Source organism: Eulemur rufifrons, chromosome 15, assembly GCF_041146395.1.
Source record: "Eulemur rufifrons isolate Redbay chromosome 15, OSU_ERuf_1, whole genome shotgun sequence".
In the NCBI taxonomy this organism is placed as follows: Eukaryota; Metazoa; Chordata; class Mammalia; order Primates; family Lemuridae; genus Eulemur; species Eulemur rufifrons.
The window spans coordinates 26,499,143-26,526,740 of record NC_090997.1 but is presented as its reverse complement, the minus strand read 5'-3'; the positions used below and the strand labels follow the sequence as shown (position 1 = coordinate 26,526,740).

The window sequence follows — 27,598 nt, the reverse complement described above, 5'->3', positions numbered from 1 at the left end:
GCTAACCTCACACTAGGGTTACCTAAGCATGTCTCTTTCGATACAGCATGGAAGTCCTTAAATGCCATAATAACACATATTTGTCTGTACTAGATCGTAAGAGTCTTTGTGAATCATGTTTTATGTTTTGTTTATTTTTGTGTCTTTGATTTTGAGGTTACATACTCACTGTTTGGACTAATGAAATTTAAGCTGGTGGTAACATGAGGTAAGATGGGTTTAACCCTTATACAGGAAAGAGTGATGAGGTATAAAAAATACAATGGAAAAAGAATATATAATTGGAGAAGTTGACCCAGTTTGTTTTTAGTTTGTTTTAATTTTATTTTTTAATTGGCCAATAATGATAGTACATATTCATGGGGTACGCAGTGATGCTTTGATACATATAATGTGTAATCGGATCATGGTAATCGGATCATGGTAATCAGCATATCCATCATCTCAAATATTTATTATTCTTCATGTTGGGAACATTCAATATCCTCCTTTTAGCTATTTGAAACTATATATTATTGTTATCTACAGTCATCGTATAGTACTACAGTACACTAGAAATTACTCCTGTTATGTAAGTGTACCTTTGTATCCTTTAACAAATCTCTCCCATCCTTCCCTTTCCCCTACACTTCCTAGGCTCTAGTCTAGTGTCCTCTGTTCTACTTTTTACTTCTACGTGATCTACTTTTTTTGGCTTGCACATATGAGTAAGAACATGCAGTGTTTAATTTTCTGTTCCTGGCTTATTTCACTTAACATAATGTCATCCAGTTCTATCCATGTTGCTGCGAATGACAGGATTTCATCCTTTTTTATGGCTGAATAGTATTACGTGGTGTATATATATCATGTTATTTTTATCCATTCACCGGTTGTTGGACACCTAGGTTGAGTTCATATCTTGAATATTGTGAATAGATAGTGCTGTAATAAACATGGGGGTGCAGATATCTCCTCAATATAATGATTTCCTTTCTTTTGTGTAAATGCCCAGTAGTAGGATTGTTGGATCAGATGATAGTTCTATTCGTAGTTTTTTGAGGAAACTTTATACTGTTCTCTGTAGTGGTTGTACTAGTTTGCATTCCCACCAACAGTATATAAGAGTTTCCTTTTCTCCACATCCTTGCCAGCATTTGTTATTTATTGTCTTTTTAATAATAGCCTTCCTAACTGGGCTGAGATGACAGACACCTCATTGTGGCTTTGATTTGCATTTTATTGATGATTAGTGATGTTGAGCATTTTTTCATATATTTGTTGGTCATTTTAATATGTTCTTTTGACAAATGCCTGTCCAGATCATTTGCTCATTTTTAAATTGGATTGTTTGATTTTTTGCTGTTGAGATGTTTCAGTTCCTTGTGTATTCTGGGTATTAATCCCCTATTGGATGAGTAGTTTGCAAATATTTTCTGGAGAAACAGGTTCTGTAGGTTATCTTTGCATTCTTTTGATTGTTTCCTTTGCTGTGCATAAGGTTTTTTAGTTTAATATAACCCCATTTGTTTAATTTTGCTTTTGTTGTTTGTGCTTTTGAGGTGTTATTCATTAAATTTCTCAAACCAATGTCTTGAAGCATTTCTTCTATATTTTCTTCTAGTAATTTTATCATTTTGGGTCTTTCATTTAGGTCTTTGATCCATTTGAGTTGTTTTTTGTATAGGGTGAGAGGTGAGGGTCTAGTTTTATCCTTCTGCATATGGATATCCAGTTTTCCTAGCAATATTTATTTAGGAGACTGTCCTTTCCCTAGTGATAATGAGAATACTAAGGCCCCAGAAGGACTTACTACTTAGTGGAAAAGTCAAAATTAGAATCCAGACCTCATACATCTTGGCTGGTAGTTTTTTTTTTTTTTACTAAGATATTCACATTGTACTTAAATGCAATTTAATGATTATGGAGAATTAAAAAATACTCTACTGGAGGAGGGACAAACCAGGGATCCAATGAATTTATTTAAGCTATTATAGCTATGTCTATACTCTGATCACCCTAGTATATAAAAGAAAATCAAAGGACTGAATGAAATGTATTCTTCATTTTAACTTCCCTTCCCCCCGCCCCGTCCCTTGCTTTTTATTTTTGAACTTTTTTATGGAGTAAGAGGCATGTACTAGAATACAGTTTGGGGGGTCTTACTGGTGAAATTCTCGGGTTAGTAACTAGGTAAATTGTCTTTGTTGTTTTCTTAAAAAACTTTTCCTTTGATCTGGTTTATATGAGAGCAGGTGAATGTTTTTAAAAGGAATTTTCTCTGGGGTTGGGTCTCTGGCTTTCAGGAAACAGAATGGCATTTTGGAAATCAGAAGACCTCTTTGTAAACTGCATCTTCCGTTCACTATTGTGGCCTTGGGCAAGTTACTCTGGGTCTAATTTTTCTCATTTGTAAAGTAGAGATTTTATTACCTTAAGGGTTTGCTGAAAAAAGGTGCCTGACAATGTGTTTCATTTTAGCACATTGTTATTCAGTTGCAGATTAGAGTTTGAAGCTGAAAGGGATCTTAAAGTTTATCTCATCTGATTCCTTCAATTTATATGAGGAGACCTCAGAGGGGTCAAGCTATGACAAATGTTAGTGTGCTCAGATTTCTTTGATACTTATATCCCTGGCCAAATATTTCATTTTCTCAATGAGACTTCTTTAAAAGACCACAGATATCTCTCTATAAAAACATTTGATAAAAATAAAATTATATGATATATTTCTGGCAAAGCAATTTTAGAAATGGTGAGTACATATAATAGGGCTTTATGTTATGGCCAGATTCTATCAGAAGTATATTGGGAAAATTTATGCAAATGCTTGAACAAAATCCTAAACTACTAGGAAAAAATAAATTACTACATCACATAGTAAGTACCACATAATTCAAATGTAAGATTATCTGGATTGAAAGAGGCCACAGTTTTCGAATAAATGAAACTTTAACATAGAAAAGACTTTGTTCTAGGAAATATATCTTCGTCAATACAGTAACAATAAAAACAATGCATCATAAATACATAAAAACGCAAAAAAATGAAAATCCTTTTTTTCCTTTTTTAGCCATCAGAGGCTGAGTTGGTTTATACGGATAAATTGGTGCAGTTGTTCCCCAGCACCCACTCTGGACATGTATCTGTATAACTTGCCTCCAGATATGCGGCCTCTCAGAGACTGCCCTTCAAAAAGACAAGAAGCTCAAAACATTTAGAATATACTTTTTTGACTCTGACCCTGTCACTTTCTTTTTCCCTCAAACCATAGTGAGGAAGTTTGCAAAAAGCCTTAAAAATACAATGTCAATTTTTTAAGCAATTTTAATATTTTTTTAGTGACAGATTTTGTGTCCCAGGACTGCAGGGGTGATTTTGTCCACTGTTAGCGCTGAGACACCCAAGCTCCCTACCAGGAGCCCCTTCCTCACTGCCCAACTCCCTGCTGGGAATACCCTGTCGAGGATTATAAGTAGAATGTAAAAGTTAGATTGTTCTGTTTAAAATGTATTTCTTTAGATTTTCCAAAGCTATAAAATCGTTTTGAGTATGACATTTGTTTTGCACATATAAAATACAATCACAAAATAGCACTTTATGAGTGTGAGTACTTTTTTGAAACAAAATAAATATTGATGTCATAAGGATGGAGTTAAGAAAAAAGAGAGGAGAATCCAATCTTTAGGTGCTTAAGCCTTTGGTCAAAAATGTTAGAGATCCTAAAAAACACAGAAAGCATAATAAGTAAACTTTTTAGCTGAAATTGGTTTTGTAAAATGATATAGAAATAAATAATATAAAATTTTCCAAAGTAAAAAAATAAAGGTAGAAATTGAAAGGGGAGGCCTTGCAAAATTAACAGGAAAATATCTAATCCTGCAATTTTCTAGTAACAGTTAAAGATCGATCCTGTGAGTTCTCTCACTAACAGGCAGCCTGTAGGAGTTCTGTTTTGCACAACATCTGGAAAGAGCTGAAAAGAGATGTAAATCTTTCTCTTTTAAAATTGCTTTTGAGGATCTGTTTTTGCAGAGTTCCTGAGTAAACGGCAGGGTGCAAGTTTCAGGCCTCAGCCATATCTTGAGGGCAGTGTCACTCTCCTGTGATGATCCCTTCTCCGAGGAAAGGCAGGAGAGCCAACTCTTGGACTTTGACATCCTCCTGCCACTTCTGCTATCATCTTTTTTTTTTTTTTTGAGACAGAGTCTCACTTTGTTGCCCAGGCTAGAGTGAGTGCCGTGGCATCAGCCTAGCTCACAGCAACCTCAAACTCCTGGGCTCAAGCGATCCTCCTGCCTCAGCCTCCCGAGTAGCTGGGACTACAGGCATGCACCACTATGCCCGGCTAATTTTTCTATACATATATTTTTAGTTGTCCATATAATTTCTTTCTATTTTTAGTAGAGACAGGGTCTCGCTCTTGCTCAGGCTGGTCTCGAACTCCTGACCTTGAGCGATCCACCCGCCTCGGCTTCCCAGAGTGCTAGGATTACAGGCGTGAGCCACCGCGCCCGGCCTACTTCTGCTATCATCTTGCCACCTGAAGAGAGGAGTGGATGCAGCAGTTTCACAGTACCCTGTTAATTTGTCTGCAGCCATAAACCTTCACCCCCTAAATAAAAAGCCTCAACAGCTGGTTTTGGAGGCCAGCACATTCTTCCTTTCCTTTCTCCACCTCTGTGCTGGCCCTTTTCCCGGCATTATTTCCACCTAGGAAAAAGTAAATAAACTTCTTCCTATCCTAAACTTTGTCTGGAGAAACGTTTCTCAAAACCCGAATGCACTAGCTCACACCCTAGCAGAAATCTTGAATAGGTAGACAAGATTTTAATTTTTTTAACGATATTTTCTGTACCACATATAAAAGGAGATAGAGAAAATCCAGTCTGTCAGCACAATATTGGGCTTCTTAATTTTGAGTTATTTAAGTGACTGTGGAAGTGACAAAATTTACCCCATTATAGGCCGGGCGTGGTGGCTCACGCCTGTAATCCTAGCACTCTGGGAGGCCGAGGTGGGCGGATCGTTTGAGCTCAGGAGTTCGAGACCAGCCTGAGCAAGAGCGAGACCCCACCTCTACTAAAAATAGAAAGAAATTATATGGACAGCTAAAAATATATATAGAAAAAATTAGCCGGGCATGGTGGCGCATGCCTGTAGTCCCAGCTACTCGGGAGGCTGAGACAGGAGGATCGCTTGAGCTCAGGAGTTTGAGGTTGCTGTGAGCTAGGCTGACGCCACGGCACTCACTCTAGCCTGGGCAACCGAGTGAGACTCTGTCTCAAAAAAAAAAAAAAAAAAAAAAAAATTTACCCCATTATAAAAGTCTCTTATGCTTACTTTAAATCTAGCTATTCAATTGTCATACCTTTTTGACATCCAAGTTTAATTGTTTGCATGATCTGTCATTTGCCTTTTTGTTTATTAATTATTATAGGATACAACAAAAGATGAAGTCAATGAGACGGAAGCCAGCAAGGTGAATAAATTAAGAAGGACAAGAAAGAAAGTTGCTAAACCACATGTTTGTTCAACTGAAGTGGGAGACATGGATATATCCAATTCCAATGGTATGAAACTGCTATTACCCTTCAAAAATGGTTCTGTCAATGACAATCTCTGTGTGGTCTTCCTTTTCACAAAACATTTTCATTTTTTTCTTTGGGAGAAGCAAAAGGACAAAGAAAAAATTTATTCCTACATAAGTGACATAAAAGGTGGCAAATATAAGCTTACAATGTAAATATGTAAAAAAAAATAAAAATATTCAGAATTTAAAGAGGGTTAGAAGTAGGATGATAGTAGTAAGAAAAAAAAAAAGGACAAAACAGAGCAACATATGAGTAGGAAGAGAAGCACATTTCTGCACTGAGAATGAATACAAAGATCATTACTGAGGATTTGGGAGGCCACGAAGTTTATGGCACAAATTTTTATACCACATGTTGGAATTCCAACTGGACTCCAGTAGATTTGAAACAGGGTGAAATCTAAGAGTTAATTTAAACAACAACAGACTCAATGCTAGGAATGATGGTCTTCCAAAGCACGAGCAGGAGGAATTGACAGCATAGGGAAACCATAAAAAGTAGTCAGACTTTTTGTAGATTTTGTTATTGTTTTTCAATCCGCTACAGACAATGCATTCCCTTATGGTCAGCAACTAGGGCAACACCTCCCACTGCCTCTTATTTGGTATGTCACTGCCTAGGAATACAGTATTTTTTCCAGTATTCCTCTCCACAGCATATTAAAAGACAGTTGAAAACAATGACAACGTGTTTTCACATTTTTCCTTATTACTGCAGAGAGGATCAGAAACCAAATGGTGTGCCACAAATTGGGAGATACCAGCAAACCAGTCATGGGACCTGACTCTGCTAAGTCTCATCTGTCACACGATGACAAGGACTCCCAGGATCAGACAACAATGATAAAACCATCGTCTCCCCAAACATCAGCCAGTGCTTCTAGTGGTGAATCTAACCTAAACTCTGGTAAGGACTTACTGGCCAAAGTTCTGGAATAAATTGGCATGTGGTTCTAGTCACTAATCCCAAATTTGTATTTGAATTAGAGACAATTTGATTTTGGTTGAGGATTGCTAGCCTGTGAATCAGAACACTTAAAATAATTATCACTTATAAAGTACTTTGCTGTTTTCTTTACCTCTGGGCTGCTCATCTGGAAAATGGAGGGGTTGCAATGGAAGATCTCACAATTCCTCCCCCCCCCACTCCCCCCCACCCTCCGTAATCTTTTCTAAAAGTGGAATTCTGTTATTCTAAATTTCTAGCTTATTGATAGTGACGTAACTACTTTGGTACATGAGTGTATTTGTTAAATCTCTCTTAGATGCAAATGATAGAAACTAGTCAAAAAAGGAAATCTACAATGAAAGGGTTAAACAAATACACTTTGGAAAGGTGGGGATATACCAGGATGTGAAGTTAGAGAAACAGTGTCCATCATGTTACTCTCACTTCTAACACCAATTTTAAGTTTTGGAGTTTCCCAAGACTTACCTTAATTTAGATAGTTTGAGAGGACTCACAGAATACACTGAAAGCTGTTATACTCAAGGTTATAGTTTATTGCACTGAAAGGATACAGATTAAATTCAGCCATGGGGCAGTCTAGGCAACTTCTAAGCACAGAATGTTCGCTTGTCCTCTCTCAGTGGAGTCAGGGACTGTGCTATTATCTTGGCTATGATGTGGTAATATGCATGGAGTGTTACCAGCCAGGAAAGATCACCTGTGTCATGACATCCAAAGTCATTACTGGGGCTCCATGGCTAACTGGCTAAGTGGCTCAATTCAGTCTACAGTTCCTCTGGGGATCAAGCTGACATTGCATGACTCAAAGTCCCCACTATAAATGACACTGTTAGACTTTCTGGCATGGCCTAGAGCCTCCAGGTAAACAAAGACACTCTTGTCAGGCAGGACATTCCAATGACTTAGAGATTACCTCCCAGGGACCAAGGGCAAAGGCCAGAACTCTCTTTGGGTAGGGTTAAATTCTTTACTATCAATACCCACAGAGCCCAAGGAGAAACTGGAGCCTGGGAGGTGACACCTTCAGGACCTCATATGTACAGTCTTCTATTGCCACCATAACAAATCACCAAAAATTTAACATCTCTTTTTTAAAAAATACAAATGTATTGACTACAGCTCTGTATGTTAGAAGTCTAGGTCGGCTCATCTAGCTTCCCTGCTTCAGATTTTGCAAGGCTGAAATCAAGGTGTTGCCATCTGAGTTCTTACCTAGAGATTCTAGGGAACAATACACTTTCAAGTTCATTCATATTGTTGGAAGAATCCAGTTCCTTGTTATTGTAGAACTGTGTCCTTGCTGGCTGTCAACTGGGGTGGCCCTTAGCTCCCAGAAGCCCCATTCAGTTTTATATTTAGAGACCATACCTCAAATCCTTCTCATAATTGGAATCTTTCTGAATTCCCCCTTTTCCCCATTCCTTTTCTGCCTTCAGCTGGAGAAACTTCTCTGCTTTTAAGGGCTCAGCTGGATAATCCAAGATAATCTCCCTATTTTAAGATCCATAACTATAATTTCATCTGTAAAGTCCCTTTTTGCCATGCAATTTAACATATTCACAGGTTCCAGGAATTAGGGGATGGTGGACATCTTTTTCAGGAGGCCATTCTGCCTATCACACCATCTCTCATCTCCAAATTTATCTCTGGTTTGGCTTCATGAATTTCTCCATGAAGTGAAGAACATGAGCACTGACAGCCTCTTAATGTCAGGAGCTGTCAACACAAATGTTCACAAGGCTCAGGCAGGTAATACAAATGTGGGCTGCTGTGAGAAAATAGGGAGTGGTACTGGGCATGAGATACTAGGGCTAAGGGCAACAAACTATGGCCCAAGGGCCAAATTCAGCTTCCTGGCCAGTTTTTGCAGATAAAGTTTATGTATTGTTTATAGCTGCTTTTGTGCTAAAGTGGTGTAGTTGAGTTGTTGCAACAAACACCATGTGGCCTGCAAAGTTGCAAATATTTACTATCTTGTCCTTTATGGAAAGTGTTTGCCACTCCATGAACTAGAGGGTGCATGCCCCATCCAGGCTACCTCAGAGCTCCAGCCTACAGTTGCTGCGGAGAGATATCCACCCAGTGTTGCCAAATCTAGTTTCAAGAGAAGGTGAACTCAAGATTTTTACATAAAATTTTCTAAATAGTTAAGTGTTGTCAACTACTTCAAGTCCTACTCAGCCACAAAAACAATGATGATCTAGCACCTCTTGTATTATCCTGGATAGAGCTGGAGCCCATTCTACTAAGTGAAGTATCACAAGAATGGAAAAACAAGCACCACATGTACTTACTGTCAAATTGGTATTAACTGACTTAACTGACCAACACTTGAGTGCACATATAGCAGTAACATTCATCAGGTGTTGGGTAGATGGGAGGGGGGAGGAGAGGATGGGTATATTCACACCTAATGGGTGCAGTGTGCACCATTTAGGGGATGGAGATGCTTGAAGCTCTGACTCGGGTGGGACAAAGGCAATATATGTAACCTAAACATTTGTACCCTGTAATATGCTAAAAAAAAAAAAAAGTGTCTAAACACTGGGAAGACTAATCAGAAAATATCAGGCCACGTGGGCTCTTCCAGTTTGTGATCTTTGTTGTATACATTCTAGTTTTAGTCACAAAAGAGAGATGGAATCAACCATTTCTTAATCTTAAACCAAAAATCTGGAGAAGGAGCTTGTGTTATGAGCTTGCTTTGCACCATCAACCATGCTTTAAGAGTGTGGGTACCAAATTCACTGAACTTGGTTAGGTCAGAATCTCCCTCTTTGGCCCAGGGGGAATTAAGTTCTCTACAGGCCCTAAGTACCAAAAAGATTATAACCCCAACCAAACCACTAATACATAATTTAAAAGTAAATTTAAAAATTAACCTCCAAAATAAATGTAAGAAATTTTGATACAATATTTTCTTCTTTGTGATAACTACCCTGAGTTTTCCCAAAAATAATTTTTTCAAAGGTAAAAAGCTCCCTTTCCCTTCCACATTTTGTTTTGCTTTTGTTTCTGCTTCATACCTGGTTATTCTGCCACCTGAGCTTTCCAACACGTCTGGGCTAACATGATGGGGCCAGAGGGTGGGGTCACATTTGCACTAACAGGGTGGCTCTCACGGTAGCCATGTGGATGAAAGACGGCAGGCTCTTGGAAAGGAGTGTGCTGATCATCCTGGGTGTGCAATAAGCTGATTGTGTTACAGAGTATTCTCACAAATGCCCTTTTCCGTTTTTTTGAATCGGTATTTCTAAAAGCCCAATGCCTACTCAATTTGTCTTTTATAAGTGACCATGGCTTGTTTTCTATAACTGAAATATGTCCTCATTGTCACTAAACATGGACAATATTTCTCCAAGGCCTTCTAGTTGCTATAGAGCTTTGAGGGCTTATTTTTTTTAAAAAAATATTATCTTATTTTTTCCCTAAACAGTCCAAGCAGCTAAACTTCCTCTATAAGAACACATTGATTTAATTTATTAGTCCTCTGAGGGGATAGGAAAGGAGAATACCTACCAGGAACCACACTGTAAGAAAAACAAATGAGCCCCTGAACTGGCAATTATCTGCCTGCTATTCATCATGTGCAGCTGGGAAAGGCTGACCAAAAGGTTTAATTGTAAGTAACAAGTATGATTTATTTGAGGAAAAGAAATTCAGACAATGATGCAGCAAGATTAGTTGATGCCGTGAAAATGAAATTAGATTGGATAGGGTTCTCCTAGTTGGTGAAAGAATTGAACTTTTAAATGAAAAATTGATACTTAGGGTACACACTAAAATATATGATGCCAATTTTTACTTACTAATTAGACAAGGTCAAACCACACAGGATGTCTTAATTCATTTATTTATTTATTCATTCATTCACTCACTCACACACTCAATTTATTAAAGGAATATTTATTGAGTGCCAATGGTATGCCTGCACTGCTACAGGGACTGGGGAGACAGCAGCAAGTAAAACTAAGCCTCTGCTCTCAGGAACCGATAAGCAAATGGGAAAGGACAGATAGGAAACATGCGAGTACACAATATGGCAGGTGGCAGTAAGGATTCTGAAGAAAATGGAAACAGGATGACATACTGTTATGGGCTAAATTGTGTCTCTCCAAAATTCTTATGACAAAGTCCTAACCTCCCAGTACCTCACAATATGACTGAATTTGGACAGGAGGTGATTAAGGTTACATGAGGTCGGTAGGGTGGACCCTAATCCAATATGAGTGATGTGTTCATAAGAAGACATGGACATGCATAGGGGAAAGACCGTGTGAGAACACAGGAAGAAGATGGCCATCTGCAAGCCAAGGGAAGAGACCCCAGAAGAAACTACCCTGACGACTCCCTTGATCTTAGACTTCTGGCCTCCAGAACTGTGAGAAAATCAATTTCTGCTTAAGCCACCTGGTCTGGGGTACTTGTTAATGGCAGCCCTAGCAAACTAACACATATACAGTACTCACTGTCCAGTCCCAGTACAACTTTCAGATCTTCAAGTAAATCAAGGGTTAGACCTGTCCATGTTGTGATCAAGTCTCATATAATTAATACTCCAGGTGATTAAGGTTTATTTTTTTCAGCATTTTCATCATATGAAATTATCCTACCTTTGCAACTGATGGCATGTTTATTGTCTATAGTCACCCCACTCGATAATATAAAGTTTTATGAGAACAGGGTTGCTTCCTAGATATACATCTAGTGTGAATAGCATGTGGTGATGAAAAAAAAATCTATCTTGAGTGGATGAATATAATTCTTGTTTTAAAATAGTACACATTTATTGTAGAAAATTTAGAAGATACAGATAAGGTAAAGGACTATTGATAATAAGATTACCTGTCATCCTATTACTGGTGAACCAATAAAATTTGCCTTTTCCCTTTTGTAGGAGATGCCTTCTCCATAGCCTATCTATAATTGCTTATGTTTAAAATACTGATTATTTGAAAATTTACATGTATGAAAATGCCTACAAATTTGATTTTATTTAAAAAGCATTGTTCATCTTGGGCTGAACACCCAATATTTCAGAATAGATTGGGAATACAGCAACTGTTAATTTAGCATGAAACATTGTAATTGCTACAGCTTAATTGTTTGTGTTAAATGGAAGGTAGCAATAAAGCCTCAGGAGTCTCAGAGTAGCCAAATGTATCAGTGACAGGACATTATCTGTAATATATTTGCATAGGTGGAACCAGTAATTTGTTTTCCTCATGCTTCATGTACTTAAAATCTACTTAATCTATGTTTTTAAACTGTCAATCTTTATCCTCATTTTTAAAGCTTAATTATATCTTGAAAAAGGATACTCAGGTATCACTTTAAAATTATAGCTGTTTAACATCAGCAATGTGACAGATTGATGGGTGTTTGGATGCAGACACGACCGTGGTACCATTTGCGAGGATTAGCATAATTGTGCTCACTTTATGTGGTTAAGTAGCACTTATATGGTGCTTACTGTCTGCTAGTAACTATTAAATAACTTGTTTAATCCTCATAAAAAGCCTATAAAGTAGGTAATATTTTATCAATGAGGAAGGCAAGGCACAAAGAGGATAAGATCGCTATCAGGGCAAAGAGAATTTGAAGGGAGGCAGACGGGCTTCAGTGTTTTGTGCTGAACCACTATACTCTGCTGCCTCTCCTAAAAGTTCTGACAGTAACTAACATTTGTAGTATGTACTGTGTGCCTGACCCTTCTATGTGCTATATTCCTTGAATTTGTGGTAATAAGCCACCCACCAGGAGTTAAGAAGTCTGAATTCTACATTCAATTTTGGCAATGAATTGATAGTATGATTTAGAGTACCTCATTGTATCACTCTGGGACTCAAGCTAACGAGTTGGCTAGATTAGATGATTTATCCCTAAAGTCTCTTTTAGCACTAAAGTTTTAGAATTTGCAGACTATCTTAAAAGTCTTGAACATTTTTTATGTTTCTAATTTTAAAATTGAGTATGCAGTCCAGATTTTTCATCTCCTACACTCTCATTCTTAAAAAAGATACTTGGTTTGCTTACTTACATTTTATATTTGACAGAGAGATGTAATCTTCTTAGATTCAGATGTCATTATAAAGATATAAAGCCCTTTTGACAAAAACAAAAACAAACAAAGAACACAAAAACCCAAAACTAAAAATCAAAACAAAATCAAACAACAGAAAATAAAAACAATTTTACCTTCAATCGTAAAGAAACTTTAAATTTAAGAATTAGCAGTTAGTTCAAGAAGCCCAAAATCTTTTCAATGATTGTCATCTACATACAGACTTTTATGGTGCCAGTTATGCAAATTTGTTCTAATTTACATAAGCAAAGGGATTTTTGTAAGGACCTACATATGATATTGCTATAGACTTATGCAAATAATGTTAACTTTAACCAAGTTCCAAATGATAAACAATCCACTTTTAGGCACATGATCTTGGGAAGATGATAAAGGCAGGGTGAGAAAGGTAAGATCTTCAACTCCAAGCCAATGAAGTGATGAACATATAATGCTTTTGTTGTAATCATAGTGACTAATTCACTATTCTCTAGTCTCCTTTTGCTTCTCAGTCCATCATGATCTAGTGACTTAGAACTATTATTTATTTTACAGATTGCACCAGGGACATCAATCAAATTTTGATCACACCTCAACTTTCATCTAGAATGAAGCACATTAAACAAGCAATGGCTAAAAATCACCTCCAGTTTGTGCGATTTGAAGCAACAGATCTCCATGGTGTGTCCAGGTCTAAGAGTATCCCTGCACATTTTTTTCAAGTGAGTTTTACACACAGTTGTGATTGAATGTAATTTCATGACCATTAGGAAGCAAATGGTTCTTATTACCCTTCCTTATTTTCTGGTACTCTATACAGCAATTCAAGCTGAAAATCAATAATTTATTTTGTTTCCTCTCTTGTTTCTCCCCAAACACATAATTGCTCCCCAAGGAGCTGAGCGTATACTCTCAGTTCTCAAACATCAATTCCTTTACCCAACAGAAATACAAAAGTAATTAAGACTGGTAATTTTAGTTCTTCTGCCTTGAATAGTTTCCCTCCATAGAATTATCTTTTCTTTCCTATTGCAATTATGAAGATTATATTTTATTTGACGTGAGAAAATTGTAACAGAAGACCCAAGAACAAATATGAAAGGGGAAATTATTAAATAGAAAGAATTTGTTAGATGAAAAGCATATCCCTTTCAGCAACTAATTCTGATAAGAAAATACCTCGTTGTTGGATGACTTAATGAATATTATTAAATTCCTGAAAATGATGACATCAAGAAACATTGTATTTTTGTTGTTTTGAGAGATTTTTAGATTTTATTTGGTCAGTTTACGTCATGTATATTTTGGTGACTGATTTGTTGTGTTATTTAAACATCAAATTTCTTAGGAAGAGACATTAGTCAGTATTATGTAAGAAAGTGTAAAAGTTAAGCATCCACTGTGTTTAACTATTTAAAAATATATATTATATATAATATTTTTATCACTTTAATAACAAATTATAATTTATCTTATTTGATTTATTTTGTGAAAAACCAGGCATCTTCACAAATACTTTTTAAAGAATTCCAACAGGTTCAACTTATTTCTTAGGGAATTCTTTGGACCTACCTGTAGTTATTGTTTCCTCTTCATAAAGGCAAGAACACATTAGTTAATTTTGATAACAAAATGTAAAGTTTCCTGTGGACAGGCCCAGAATATAATTCACATGAATCTCTTTCAATCAATAAGAACATATCTGGCACTTCAGGCACTTGCCGGATACCTCAATATAAAACCATTTGCTGTTTAGTTTTTGCCAAGTTTTAATCATTTGTTTCACTAATGGCATCTAAAAGCTACATATTTAGAATATTATTCTATTTCCTCAGTGGAATGCTTTTACAAAAATAAAACTTAATATGCTGTTTACCTTTGCAGAGGATTGATATTACTATTATTATTTTTTAATTTCAAAATATTAATTAAGGGGGTACAAATGTTTTTGTTACATGGATAATTTGAATAATGCTTAAGTCAGGGCTTTTGGTGTACCCGTCACTACAATAATGTTCATTGTATGCAACAGGTAAGTTTTTATTCCACACTTACCCTCCCTTCCCCATTCTTGGTTTTTCAAGTCTTTTATATCACGTTGTGCCCATATGTACCCACTGTTTAGCTTCTACTTACTAGTGAGAACAATGGTATTTGGTTTTCCATCCCTGAGATACTTCACTTAGGATAATGGTCTTCCAGTTCCATCCAAGTTGCTGAAAACAATATTATTCCATTCCTTTTTATGGCTGAGTAGTACTCCATGGTGTATGTATACCACATTTTCTTTATCTGCTCATGAATTGATGGGCAGTTATGTTGATTCCACATTCTTTTTTTTTTTTTTTTTTTTTTGAGACAGAGTCTCACTCTGTTGCCCGGGCTAGAGTGAGTGCCGTGGCGTCAGTCTAGCTCACAGCAACCTCAAACTCCTGGGCTCAAGCAATCCTACTGCCTCAGCCTCCCGAGTAGCTGGGACTACAGGCATGTGCCACCATGCCCGGCTAATTTTTTGTATATATATATTTTAGTTGTCCATATAATTTCTTTCTATTTTTAGTAGAGATGGGGTCTCACTCTTGTTCAGGCTGGTCTTGAACTCCTGACCTCGAGCGATCCACCCGCCTCGGCCTCCCAGAGTGCTAGGATTACAGGCGTGAGCCACCGCGCCCGGCCCACATTCTTGGAATTATGAATTGTGCTGCAGTAAACACTGGCACACAGCTTTCTTTTTGATAAAATGACTTCATTTCCTTTGGGTAGATACCTAGCAGTGGGATTGCTGGATTGAATGGTAGATCTACATTTATTTCTTTGAGGAATCTCCATGCTATTTTTCATAGACACTGTACTAATTTGCAGTCCCACCAGCAGTGTATAAGTATTACTTTCTCTCTGCATCCACACCAGCATCTATTGTTTTTTGACTTTTTAATAATGGCCATTCTGATAGGGGTGTGGTGGTACCTCATTGTAGTTTTAATTTGTATTTCCCTGATGATTCCTGATGTTGAGCATTTTTTCACATGTTTGTTGGAAATGAGTCTATCTTCTTTAGAAAAACTTCTGTTCATGTCTTTTGCCCACTTTTTGATGGGGTTGTTTTTTTTTTTTTTTTTTCTGATTTGATTGAGTTCTTTGTAGATTCTGGATATTAGTCCTTTGTTGAATGTATAGATTGTGAATATATTCTCCCATTCTGTAGGTTATCTATTCACTCTGTTGATTATTTCCTTTGCTGTGCAGAAGTTTTTTAATATAATTAAGTCCCATTGATTTATTTTTGTTGTTGCTGTATTTGCCTTTGGGGTCTTAGTCATAAATTCTTTGCTTAGGCTGATGTCTAGAAGAGTTTTCCCTCTATTTTCTTCTAGAATTTTTATGGTTTCATGCCTTACATTTAAGTCTTTTATCCATCTTGAATTAATTGTTGTAAATGGTGAGAGATAGGTGACCTATTTCCTTCTTCTGCTCGTGGCTATCCAATTTTCCCAGCACCATTTACTGAATAGGTCATCCTTTCCCCACTGCATATTGTTGTCTGCTTTGTTGAAGATCATCTAGTTGTAGGTAGATGGTTTTATTTCTGGGTTCTCTCTTCAGTTCCATTGATGGATGTCTCTACTTTTATACTAATATCATGCTGTTTTGGTTACTATGGCCTTGTAGCATAATTTGAAATCAGGTAATATGATGCCTCCAGATTTGTTCTTTTTGCTTAGGATTGATGTGGCTATTTGGGCTCTTTTTTGGTTCCAAATGAAGCTTAGGAGTTTTTTTTTTTTTTCCCCAGATCTATGATATATGATATTGGTATTTTGATGGGGATTTCGTTGAGTCTGTAAATCGCTTTGGGCAGTATGGACATTTTAATGATATTGATTCTACCAATCCATGAGCAAGAGTTGTTTTTCCATTTGTTTGTGTCATATGTGATTTCTTTCACTAGTGTTTTTTAGTTTTTGTTGTAGAGATCATTCACATCCTTGGTTAAATATATTTCTATATTTTATTTTCTTTGTAGCTATTGTGAATGGTATTGATTCCTTGCTTTGACGCTCTGTTTGACTGTTACTAGTATGTAGGAATGCTACTGGTTTGTGTGCATTGATTTTGTAACCTGAGACTTTGCTGAATTTACTTATCGATTTCAGGAGTCTTTTGGTGGAGTCCTTAGGGCTTTCTAGATACAAAATCATATCATCAGCAAATAGGGATAGTTTGACCTCCTCTTCCCCAATTTGGACACCCCATTTTTTTTTCTCTTCTCTGATTGCTCTGGCTAGGACTTCAAGTACTATGTTGAATAGAGGTGGTGGCAGTGGGTACCCTTGTCTTGTTCCAGTTTCTAAGGGGAATGCTTTCAACTTTTCCCCATTCAGTATGATGTTGGCTGTGGGTTTGTCATATACAGCTTTTATACTTTTGACATATGTTCCTTATATGCCTACTTTGTTGAGGATTTTTTATCATGAAAGAGTGCTGGATTTTATTGAATGCTTTTTCTGCATCTATTGAGATGATCATATGGTCTTCGTTTTTGTTTCTGTTTCTGTGATGAATCACACTAATTGATTTGTGTATGTTAAACCAAATTTGCATTCTGGGATAAAACCAATTTGATCACAGTGGATTATCTTTGATGTGCTGTTGAATTCAGTTTACTAATATTTTATTCAGGACTTTTACATGTAGGCCATAAGGGATATTGGCCTATAGTTTTCTTTTCTTTTCTTCTTTTTTTTTTTTTTTTGTTGTGCCCTTTCCTGGCTTTGGTATCAGGATGATATTGGCTTCAAAAAATGAGTTAGGGACGATTCCTTTCTTCTTGATGTTATGGAATAGTTTTTGTAGGATAGGTACCTGTTTTTATTTTGTAGGTCTGGTAGACATCAGCTATGAATCTGTCTGGTCCAAGGATTTTTTTTGTGTTAGGAGATTTTTTATTACTGCTTCAATCTCACTGCTCATTATAGATCTCTTCTGGATTTCTATTTCTTCCTGATTCATGTTTGGGGGGTTGTGTGTTTCCAGGAATTTGTCTATTTCCTCTAGGGTTTCTAGTTTGTGTGGAAGTTTTCATTGTATTCATAGATGATATTTTGTATTTCTGTGGTATCAGTTGTAATGTCTCCTTTTTCCTTTCTGATTGAGCTTCCTTGAGTCATTTTTCTTCTATTTCTGGTTAATCTGGTAGTGGTCTATTGATTTTGTTTATCTTTTCAAAGAACCAACTTTTTGCTTCATTGAGCCTTTGTGTTGCTTTATTGGTTTCCATTTCATTTAGTTCTGCTCTGAGTGTAGTTATTTCTTTTCTTCTGCTGACTTGGGTTGGGTTTGTTCTTCTTTTTCTAGTTTCTTGAATTGTGACATTAGGTTGTTAACTTTGTGATCTTTCTGCCTTTTTGATGTGGGCATTTATGAACATTCCCCTCAAGACTGCTTTTACTGTATCCCATAGATTTTGAAAACTTGCATCCCCTTTTTCATTCAGTTCAAAGAATCTTTTGATTTCCATCTTAATTTTATCATTAACCCAAGGATCATTTAGCTTCAGGTTGTTTAATTTCTATGACTTTGTATAGTTTTGAGTGTTTCTCTTGGAATTGATTTTTAATTTTATTCCACTGTGATCTGAGAAGATACATGGTATGATTGTGAATTTTTTGAATCCACTGAGACTTGGTTTGTTGCCTAAGATATGATCAATTTTTTACTATGTCCCATGTGCTGATGAGAAGAATGTACATTCAGTAGTTTTGGGATAGAATTTTCTGTAAATATTGTTAGGTCCAGTTTTTTTTTTCTGGACTCTTGTTTAAGTCCAATGTTTCTTTATTCATTTTCTGCTTCAATGATATGTCCAGTTCTGTCGGTGGAATGTTGAATTCCCCAGCAATTAAGATGATAGTGTCTATTTGTTTACTTAGATCTCAAAGAGTTTGCTTTATGAAACTGGGAACTCCTGTGTTAGGTTCATATATATTTAGGATTGTCATGTCCTCTTGTTGAATTGCTCCCTTTACCATTATATAATGATCATCTTTCTCCTTTTTTTTTCCTTACCATTGTTGATTTAAAATCTGTCTTATCTGATATGAGAATGGCCACACCTGCTCACTTGTGGTTTCTATTTGTGTAGAATATCCATTTTCATCCCTTAACCTTGAGTCTCTGTGAGTCCTTGTGGATGAGATGTGTTTCTTGGAGACAGTAATTACTTGGGCTGTGTTTTTATACCATTTGTATGACCATTTGTATATCTTCTTTAGAGAAATGTCTATCCAGATCCTTTGTCCATTTTTTAACCAGATTATTTATTTCTTATTGAGTTGTTGGACCTACTTATATGTTCTAGTTATTAATCCCCAGTCAAATGTGTAATTTTCAAATATTTTCTCCCATTCTGTGAGTTGTCTCTTCACTTTGTTGATTTTTCCTTTGTGGTGCAGAAGCCTTTTAGCTTGATGTGATCCCATTTGTCCAATTTTGCTTCAGTTGTCTGTGCTTTGGGGGTATTACTCAAGAACTGCTTGCCTAGACCAATGTCCTGAAGCATTTCCCAAATGTTTTCTTTTAGTAGTTTCATAGCTTCAGGTCTTATATTTAAATCTTTAATCCATTTTGATTTAACTTTTGTAAATGGTGAGAGATAGGGTATAGTTTCATTCTTCTGCATATGGATATTCAGTTTCCTCAGCACAATTTATTAAAGAGACTGTCCTTTCCCCACTGTATGTTCTTGGCTACTTTGTCAAAGATAAGTTCACTATAGATATATTGATTTATTTCTGGGTTCTGTGTTCTGTTTCATTTGTTTATGTGTCTGTTTTTATGCCAGTACCATGCAGTTTTGGTTACTATAGCTCTGAAGTATAATTCAAAGTCAGGTAAGGTGATTCTTCCAGTTTTGTTCTTTTTGCTCAAAATTGTTATAGTGGATCTTTTATGGTTCCATATACATTTTGGAATATTTTTTTTTGTATTTCTGTGAAGAATGTCACAGGTATTTTGATGGGAATTGCATTGAATGTGTAGGTTGCTTTGGGTAGTAAGGATGTTTTAATAATATTGATTCTTCTAGTCCATGAGCATGGACTATCTTTTTGTTTTTTTGCATCCTCTTCAATTTCTTTCACCAATGTTTTATAGTTTTAATTATAGAGGATCTTTTATTTCTTTGGTTAAGTTTATTTTATTTGTAGGTATTGTATTAATAAATGGGATTACTTTCTTGGTTTCTTATTCAGATCGTTTACTGTTGGCATATAGAAATGCTGCTGATTTTTGTATGTTGATTTTGTATCCTGCATCTTTACTTAATTTGTTTATCAGTTCTAATGGTTTTATTGTCGAATCTTTCCCTCAGTATAAGATCATATTATCTGAGAACAAGGATGGTTTGACTTCTTCTTTTCCAGTATAGAAGCCCTTTATTTCTTTCTCTTCTCTAGCTCTAGCTAGACCTTCTAGTACTATGTTGAATAACAGTGGTGAAAGTGGGCCTCCTTGTTGTATTCCAGATATTAGAAAAAAGGCTTTCCGTTTTCCCCCATTCGGTATGATACTTGCTGTGGGTCTGTCATATATGGCTTTTATCATGTTGAGGTAAGTTCCTTTTATGTTTAGTTTTTGAGAGTTTATATCATGAAGGGATATTGAATTTTATTGAATGTTTTTTTCAGCACAAATGGAAATGATCATATGGTTTTTGTCCTTCATTCTGTTGATATGATGTATTGCATTGCTTGATTTACATATGTTGAACCATCCTTTCATCCCTGGGATGAATCCCACTTGATCATGATGAATAATCTTTTTAATGTGTTTTTTAATTTGGTTTGCTAGTATTTTGTTTAGGATTTTTACACCTATGTTCATCAGAGATATTGGCCTATAGTTTTCTTTTTGTTGTGTCTTTGTCTGGTTTTGGTATCAGGGTGATACAGGCCTCATAGAATGAGTTTGGAAGTATTCCCTTCTCCTCAATTTTTTGGAATAGCTTAAGTAGAATTGTTATTAGTTCTTTGAAGGCTTTTTAGATTTCAGCATTGAAACTATAGAGACCTGGGCATTTCTTTGGTGGGAGATTGTTTATTACTACTTCTATATCATTACTTGTTATCAATTTATTTGGGTTTTGGGTTCTTCCTGGTTTAATCTTGGTAGGTTGTATATTTCTAGGAATTTATCCATTTCTTCTAGGTTTTGGATTTATTGACATGTAGTTGCTCATAGTAGTTTCTAATGATCCTTTGGATTTCTGCAGTATCAGTTGTAATGCCTCCTTTTTCATCTCTGATTTTATTTATTTGGGTCCTCTTTTTTTTTCTTGGTTAGTATAGCTAATGGTTTGTCAATTTGGTTTATATTGTCAAAAAACCCAGCTTTTTGTTTTGTTGTTCTTTTGTATTATTTCTTTGGTTTCAATTTCATTCATTTCTACCCTGATTTTTATTATCTCTTTCCTTTGAATTTTGGGTTTGGTTTTCTCTTGTTTTTGTTGTTCTTTGAGATGCTTTTCTATTGTTTTTAGGTAGGCACTTATTGCTATAAACTTCCTTCTTATTGCTGCTTTGCTGTACCCCATAGGTTTTGGTATGTTATGTTTTCATTTTCATTTGAGAAATTTTTTAATTTCCTTCTTAATCTCTTCATTGACTCCTGGTAATTCAGGAGTGTATTGTTTAATTTCCTTGTGTTTGTATATTTTCCAATGTTCTTTTTTTATTGATTTCTAGTTTTATTCCATTATGGTCAATGAAAATACTTGGTATAATTTCAATTTTTTTGAATTTTTTGAGACTTGTTTTGTGGCCTAACATATGGTCTGCCCTTGAGAATTATCCATGAGTTGAAGAGATGAATGTGAGTGAGTTCTTCCCTTCAGGGCAGCATGTTTCCTTCTGGCCCAGGGTGGGTCCAGAATTGCCATCCAGGAACTAGGGCCTGGAGTCAGGGGGCTGTAGGAGTCTGTTTGGTACTTTATTTTACTGTGGCTAAGCTGGTACCCAACATGCAAAACAAAGTCCTCTGAACTCTTCCCTTTCTTTACCTAAGTGGAAGAAGACTCCCTGAGCTGCGCTGCTTATAGTTGGGGGTGGAGTGACACAGGCACTGGCTTGGCTGCGCTGCTGGTTTCTCTCTGGGTCATGTGCACCCCAAGTCCACTGGCTCTGAACCAGCATAGCTGCAGGAATTGCCCAAGGCCTTTGTAGCCCAACTGCCTTATGAATTTAGTCTAGGACCCAGGCTACTTTTTGTCATCCACTGGTGTTGCTAGCTGTAACTTGGGTTTTGGGGTGGAGGATTTCCCTCTGGCCAGGCTGGTCTAAATGCTTCCTCCATGGGCGGTGGCAGAATTCTGCCCTGTGCTGTGTTCTCGTGTGCCAGGGTGGCCCTGAGTTTCAATGCAAAGTCCCACAGTCACTTAACTCTCCCAGGGCACACAGATTCTCTCTCCACTTGGTAAGAGATGGCACAGCACTGCTGAGGGATGGGGGAGGGGTGGTGTAGGCAATGCAAGATTGTCTTTTCTGCCCTTGTCAGTGCCTCTTTCCTTGATACAATGTCAAAGCCATGTAGTACCATCACTCACCTGATTTTTGGTTCTTCTGAAGTTGCTCTCTTGTGTGGATAGTTGTTGAATTTGGTGTTCATGCAGAGGGACAATTGCTGGAGATTTCTATTTGGCCATCTTGCTGTGTGCCCTCTCTTGAATACTTGTAATTTATGATTAAATAATTGACATTGGAAAATGGATTGTGAATAGGCATTAAAAATAGGTTCATTTATGAATGCTTGTCTATACAGTGCGTATATATATATATATATGCATACACATAATTCTGCATGGGAAATTCATTAAACAAAGAGTAGAATCAATAGTTTGAATGTTCATATGGCTTAGTAAAAAGTAACTTCAATCTTTTTTTTTTTTTGGAGACAGAGTCTTGCTCTGTTGCCTGGGCTAGAGTGCCGTGGCATCAGCCTAGCTCACAGCAACCTCAAACTCCTGGGCTTAAGCGATCCTCCTGCCTCAGCCTCCTGAGTAGCTGGGACTACAGCATGTGACACCATGCCTGACTAATGTTTTCTGTGTATTTTTAGTGGTCCAACTAATTTCTTTCTATTTTTAGTAGAGACGAGGTCTTGCTCTTGCTGAGGCTGCTCATAACTTCAATCTTTATAAAAATAATTTTAAGTCGTTTCTATTTTCTATTCTATTTATTCTACTTGTGAAAAATAAAACATCATTTTGAACATTATTGTTAGACCATGAAAGCAAATAGGTAATATAATCCATCTTCTTCATTTGTAAATGAGGAAAGTGAGGCCCAGAAAAATTATGAACGGCTTTCTTAAAATTATGCAGGCAGTTAGTAGCAAAGCTCGGATATTAATCTGTGACTCCTCACTTCCAGTTCAATGCTTTTCTTTCATTGCACCAACTGTCTCCAGCTCAGCTTTAATATATCCTTTTATTCTTCATTTGAGCTAAGTGTTCTTTCTTATTAAATCAAAATAATATTGATTTTTTTAAAAAACAGACCATTTACTGGGAATGGAAAAAAAGACTGTTATATAATTGGAACAGGCCAAATAGGGAAAGTATGATAAAATGGTGTCTACTATCTTTAGAGAATTCACCATGTACCTGGCTCTGTGCTAAATGCCTTACAAATATAAGGATATTTAAACCTTACAATCAACTTATACTGTCTTTGATCAAAGGGTTTATTTTTATTTAAATTATATGCAGATAAGGTGGGCTCTTTCTTTGATCTGATGAAAACATGCTATACTTCTATAGAACTCATAACTAATTTTTGGCTTATTTCAAAAGGTAACCTTTACTATGATCCAAATTTCAGTTGTCATAGGGATTTAAGTTATTCTGAAGAAATTTTTATTGTAGCCATAGTGATCTATATTGGAGTGTGAAGTTGTCCCTGTGATTTACATCTATAAATACGATTTATAATAATTTGTCATGAACATATTCATATATATTTAAATATTTCCTATAACTAATGGAGAGTAGTTTGAATTCTGCATGTCCAAAAAAGAATAAAGCAAATGACAGTGTTAGAAAAGATCGCTCACAAAAACTTGGATCACATAGCCTGAAGAATAAAGTATTCTGAAGAATAAAGAATAAATAAATTATTCTTAAGTCCATGAAGGACTATTTGAGTGAAAAGGGAACCAGCTGTTCTCTACTATTCACAACCAAGTGAATACAAACACAAATTTAAATTGCAGAAACTCTTACAAGTCTCATGAATAAAATACATTATTTCTCATTTTAGACACATACAAAAGTAACATATAGATCATCAAACTACAAAACTAACAAGTAGGGAAATAACATTATTTCCTACAGTGAAAATTTGAATTAAAGGTTTCCATAATACAATTTTCTAAGATCTCACAGTGTGTGTGTGTGTGTGTGTGTGTGTATAAAGTTTACATGTACAAGTCCTTGACTGAATTGAAAAATTAAGTAGCCACTGGAATAGTGCTTGGCTCACTCAACTTTATGATGGTAAAAGCAGAATTGGATCAGTTGATTCAAAATGGCATTTGAAAATATGTGTAGAGAATCCCAAAGATATGGAATCAACCTAAGTGCCCATGAACTGATGAGTGAATAAAGAAAATGTGGCATATATGTACCATGAAGTACTACCCAGTGACAAGAAAGAATGAAATAATGTGTTTTGCAGCAACTTGGATGGAGATGGAGGCCAGTATCCTAAGTGAAGTCATTCAGGAGCAGAAAAATAAATGCCACATGTTCTCACTTGTAAGTGGGAGCTAAACTATGGCTACACACGGACACACTTAATGGTACAATGGACACTGGAGACTCAAAAGGGGAGAAGGTGGGAGGGGGTGAGGAATGAAAAATTATCTGTGGGTACAAGGTACACTATTTTGGAGAGGGGTACACTAAAGATCCAGACTCTACCACTGTACAATATATACATGTAACAGAATTCAACTTGTACCTCCTAAATCTATTAAAAATTTTTAAAAAAGGAAAAGTATAAAATAGCATTAATAATGAGTAGCAAAGGTGGAAAGTGAAGGAGGCCGCAGCTCATGGTCAAAGGCAAAAGAGTGGACCAGCAGATCGCCTCTGCTAGCACCAGCCCCTCCTACGCAGCCCTGCTTCTTGGGAGCAGGAGGTAACATGAGAAGTAGTCTGGCTTGTAGAATGTTAGGATGTTTTATTAACTTCCCATGGAGTCCGTTATTACAGACTCCATGGGAACCAAACTTTGTAGTCAGGGCTTTTTCTCCACCAATTAATGTAATATTTAACCTTCTTGGTATTTCTAATACACAATTTTTAGAAATTATTTTATGTGTCTTTATAACCTCATCTCTTCCCCGTTGCCCAGCACCTAGCAAAGGTTAAATAAATGACCGAATCTGTTGAGCCCTAGAGAGAGATGACTAGAAAGTGCCTTAGCAATCATCTAGTCTAACACTTTCATTTTACAGACGTGGAAGCTGAAGCACATGGTCCAGAAACGTGCCCGCCTTCACAGAAGCAATTAGTGAAAGAGTTAGGAATAGAAGGCAGATTTGCTGACACCTAGTTCATGCTGACTTGAAGGCTACAACATTTTAGAAACTATAGCTCTGAAGCTTTAGGGTCCACAGTCATAGACAAGGTTTCTGGGACTGTGAGACAGTGAGGCAGTGAATTCTTAAATGAGTTGTAAAAGTAAATAGAGGAGTGCAGCCGTCAGCCACCCTGTCTTTGCTGGCGTTAGGACAGCCCTCCCGTAGACTGACCACAGTTGGCTGTCTGAGAAAAATTGAGGATTCTTTACTGTAGACTTTTGAGAGTCAGTGAACTCAGGCTTACAATAAATAAGCCAAAATAAAGCCTTATCTGAAGTGTTAGCAACTATACTATAAAATAAGAGCTTTAAAAAGTACTTGTGATTATGATAATTTCAAATAATTCCATAAGGCTTTGCCTTAGTCTTCTGCTATAAAGAGATTTTCTTTATCATTCTATCTCTTATTTATAATGGCTATTTTCAGATCTAAGAGCATATAAAGCCTCCAAGGCTTACAATATTGAGTTGTTTATAAAGGTAACTTTGGGGGTTTTATTTTAAAATATTTAAAATTTATCTGAGATCAAGTTAGTGTTAACCAACAGATGCAAAACAAATTTTTTTTTTCTCATTAGCAAGGCTCTTTTTCAATGTTTTCGTTTGTTTTCAAGATTCAAAACCTAATTACGCTATCCTTTTCCTTCTTTAGGAAAAAGTGGTCCATGGTGTTTACATGCCCCGAGGTTATCTTGAATTGATACCGAATCCTAGGGACAATGAAGTGAATCACATAAGAGCCACGTGTTTTAACAGTGACATAGTCCTAATGCCAGAGTTATCGACCTTTAGAGTTTTGCCATGGGCTGAGAGAACTGCAAGAGTGATATGTGATACCTTCACGGTGACCGGCGAGCCTCTGTTGACGTCCCCAAGGTACATTGCAAAGAGGCAGCTGAACCAGCTGCAGGACTCTGGCTTTTCCCTGCTTTCTGCCTTCATCTATGATTTTTGCATTTTTGGTGTGCCTGAAATCATCAACTCAAAGACCATATCTTTTCCTGCAACAACATTACTAAATAACCACGACCAGCCCTTCATGCAGGAACTCGTTGATGGCTTATATCACACAGGAGCCAACGTCGAGAGCTTTTCCTCCTCTACCAGGCCTGGTCAGATGGAAATCTGTTTTCTGCCCGAATTTGGTATTAGTTCAGCTGATAATGCATTTACTCTCAGAACAGGTGTCAAAGAAGTAGCAAGGAAATATAATTACATTGCAAGCTTTTTCATTGAGACTGGATTCTGCAATTCAGGAATTTTGTCTCATAGTCTCTGGGATGTCGGTGGGAAGAAAAACCTGTTCTGCAACAGTTCTGGCGTTGAGCAGCTCACGGTCACTGGGAAAAAATGGTTGGCGGGACTCTTGAAGCACTCTGCTGCTCTCAGCTGCCTGATGGCACCTGCTGTTAGCTGCCGAAAGCGTTATGCCAAGGAGAGTAAAGACCTGAAGGACAGTGTGCCTACAACCTGGGGCTACAACGATAACAGCTGTGCATTTAACATCAAGTGCCATGGGGAGAAAGGCACCCGGATAGAAAATAAACTAGGCTCGGCAACAGCAAACCCTTACCTGGTGCTGGCTGCGACTGTTGCCGCAGGCTTGGACGGACTTCACAGTAGCGATGAGGTCTTGGCTGGCCCAGATGAGAGCACAGACCTTTACCAAGCAAAGCCTTCTGAGATCCCTTTGAAACTGGAAGACGCCCTTGTGGCGCTGGAGGAAGATCAATGTCTGAGAGAGGCTCTAGGGGAAACTTTTATTCGATATTTTGTTGCCATGAAGAAATATGAGTTGGAAAATGAAGAAACAGATGCTGAGAGAAATAAATTCTTGGAGTATTTTATTTAGAATTAGAATGCTTAACTATTCCTTTAGAGATGTGATTATTGCTTAAGTAGCTAATCTACCAGAACCAAAAGACAGAACTTTTGTCATTAATGACAATAAGATTACAAATGTTTTTGTGATTTTTTTGTCCCATGGAATATTTAACAGATGAAGTGGGACTGCTGAGAGGATTCTGATAACAGAAACAATAAAGTTGTGGTGAAGCTGTAATATGCAAATTTACTAGATCTTGACAATTAGTCATCATTTTTCTGTGTATGTTGACCTAGATAGGAATATTCAGTTTTTTGGGCGATAAGTATATTCACACACTTTCAAAAAGACTTAAACATTAGAAAGCAAAATTTAAATGACTAAAAGAAAAACAAGAAGGAATAATTTCTTCTTGTTCTTTTTTTTTTGAGACTCACTCTGTCACCTGAGTGGAGTGCAATGGCATGATCATAGCTCACTGCAACCTCAAATTCCTGGGCTCAAACAATCCTCCTGCCTCAGCCTCCCC

The 27,598-nt window shown here is 36.8% G+C and overlaps 1 protein-coding gene across 1 annotated transcript in view; it reads left to right on the top strand.

Annotated features, from left to right (window-relative positions):
* Window positions 1-27,141, top strand: part of LGSN (lengsin, lens protein with glutamine synthetase domain) — a 141,275-nt gene extending 114,134 nt beyond the window's left edge. The window contains exons 5-8 of the mRNA XM_069488067.1: window positions 5,420-5,552; window positions 6,291-6,479; window positions 13,162-13,328; window positions 25,897-27,141. Of these exons, the coding sequence (XP_069344168.1) occupies window positions 5,420-5,552; window positions 6,291-6,479; window positions 13,162-13,328; window positions 25,897-27,096 (1,689 nt within the window). The 3' untranslated portion in view covers window positions 27,097-27,141. The remainder of the gene's footprint in view (window positions 1-5,419; window positions 5,553-6,290; window positions 6,480-13,161; window positions 13,329-25,896) is intronic.
* The last annotated feature ends 457 nt before the right edge of the window (window positions 27,142-27,598 follow it).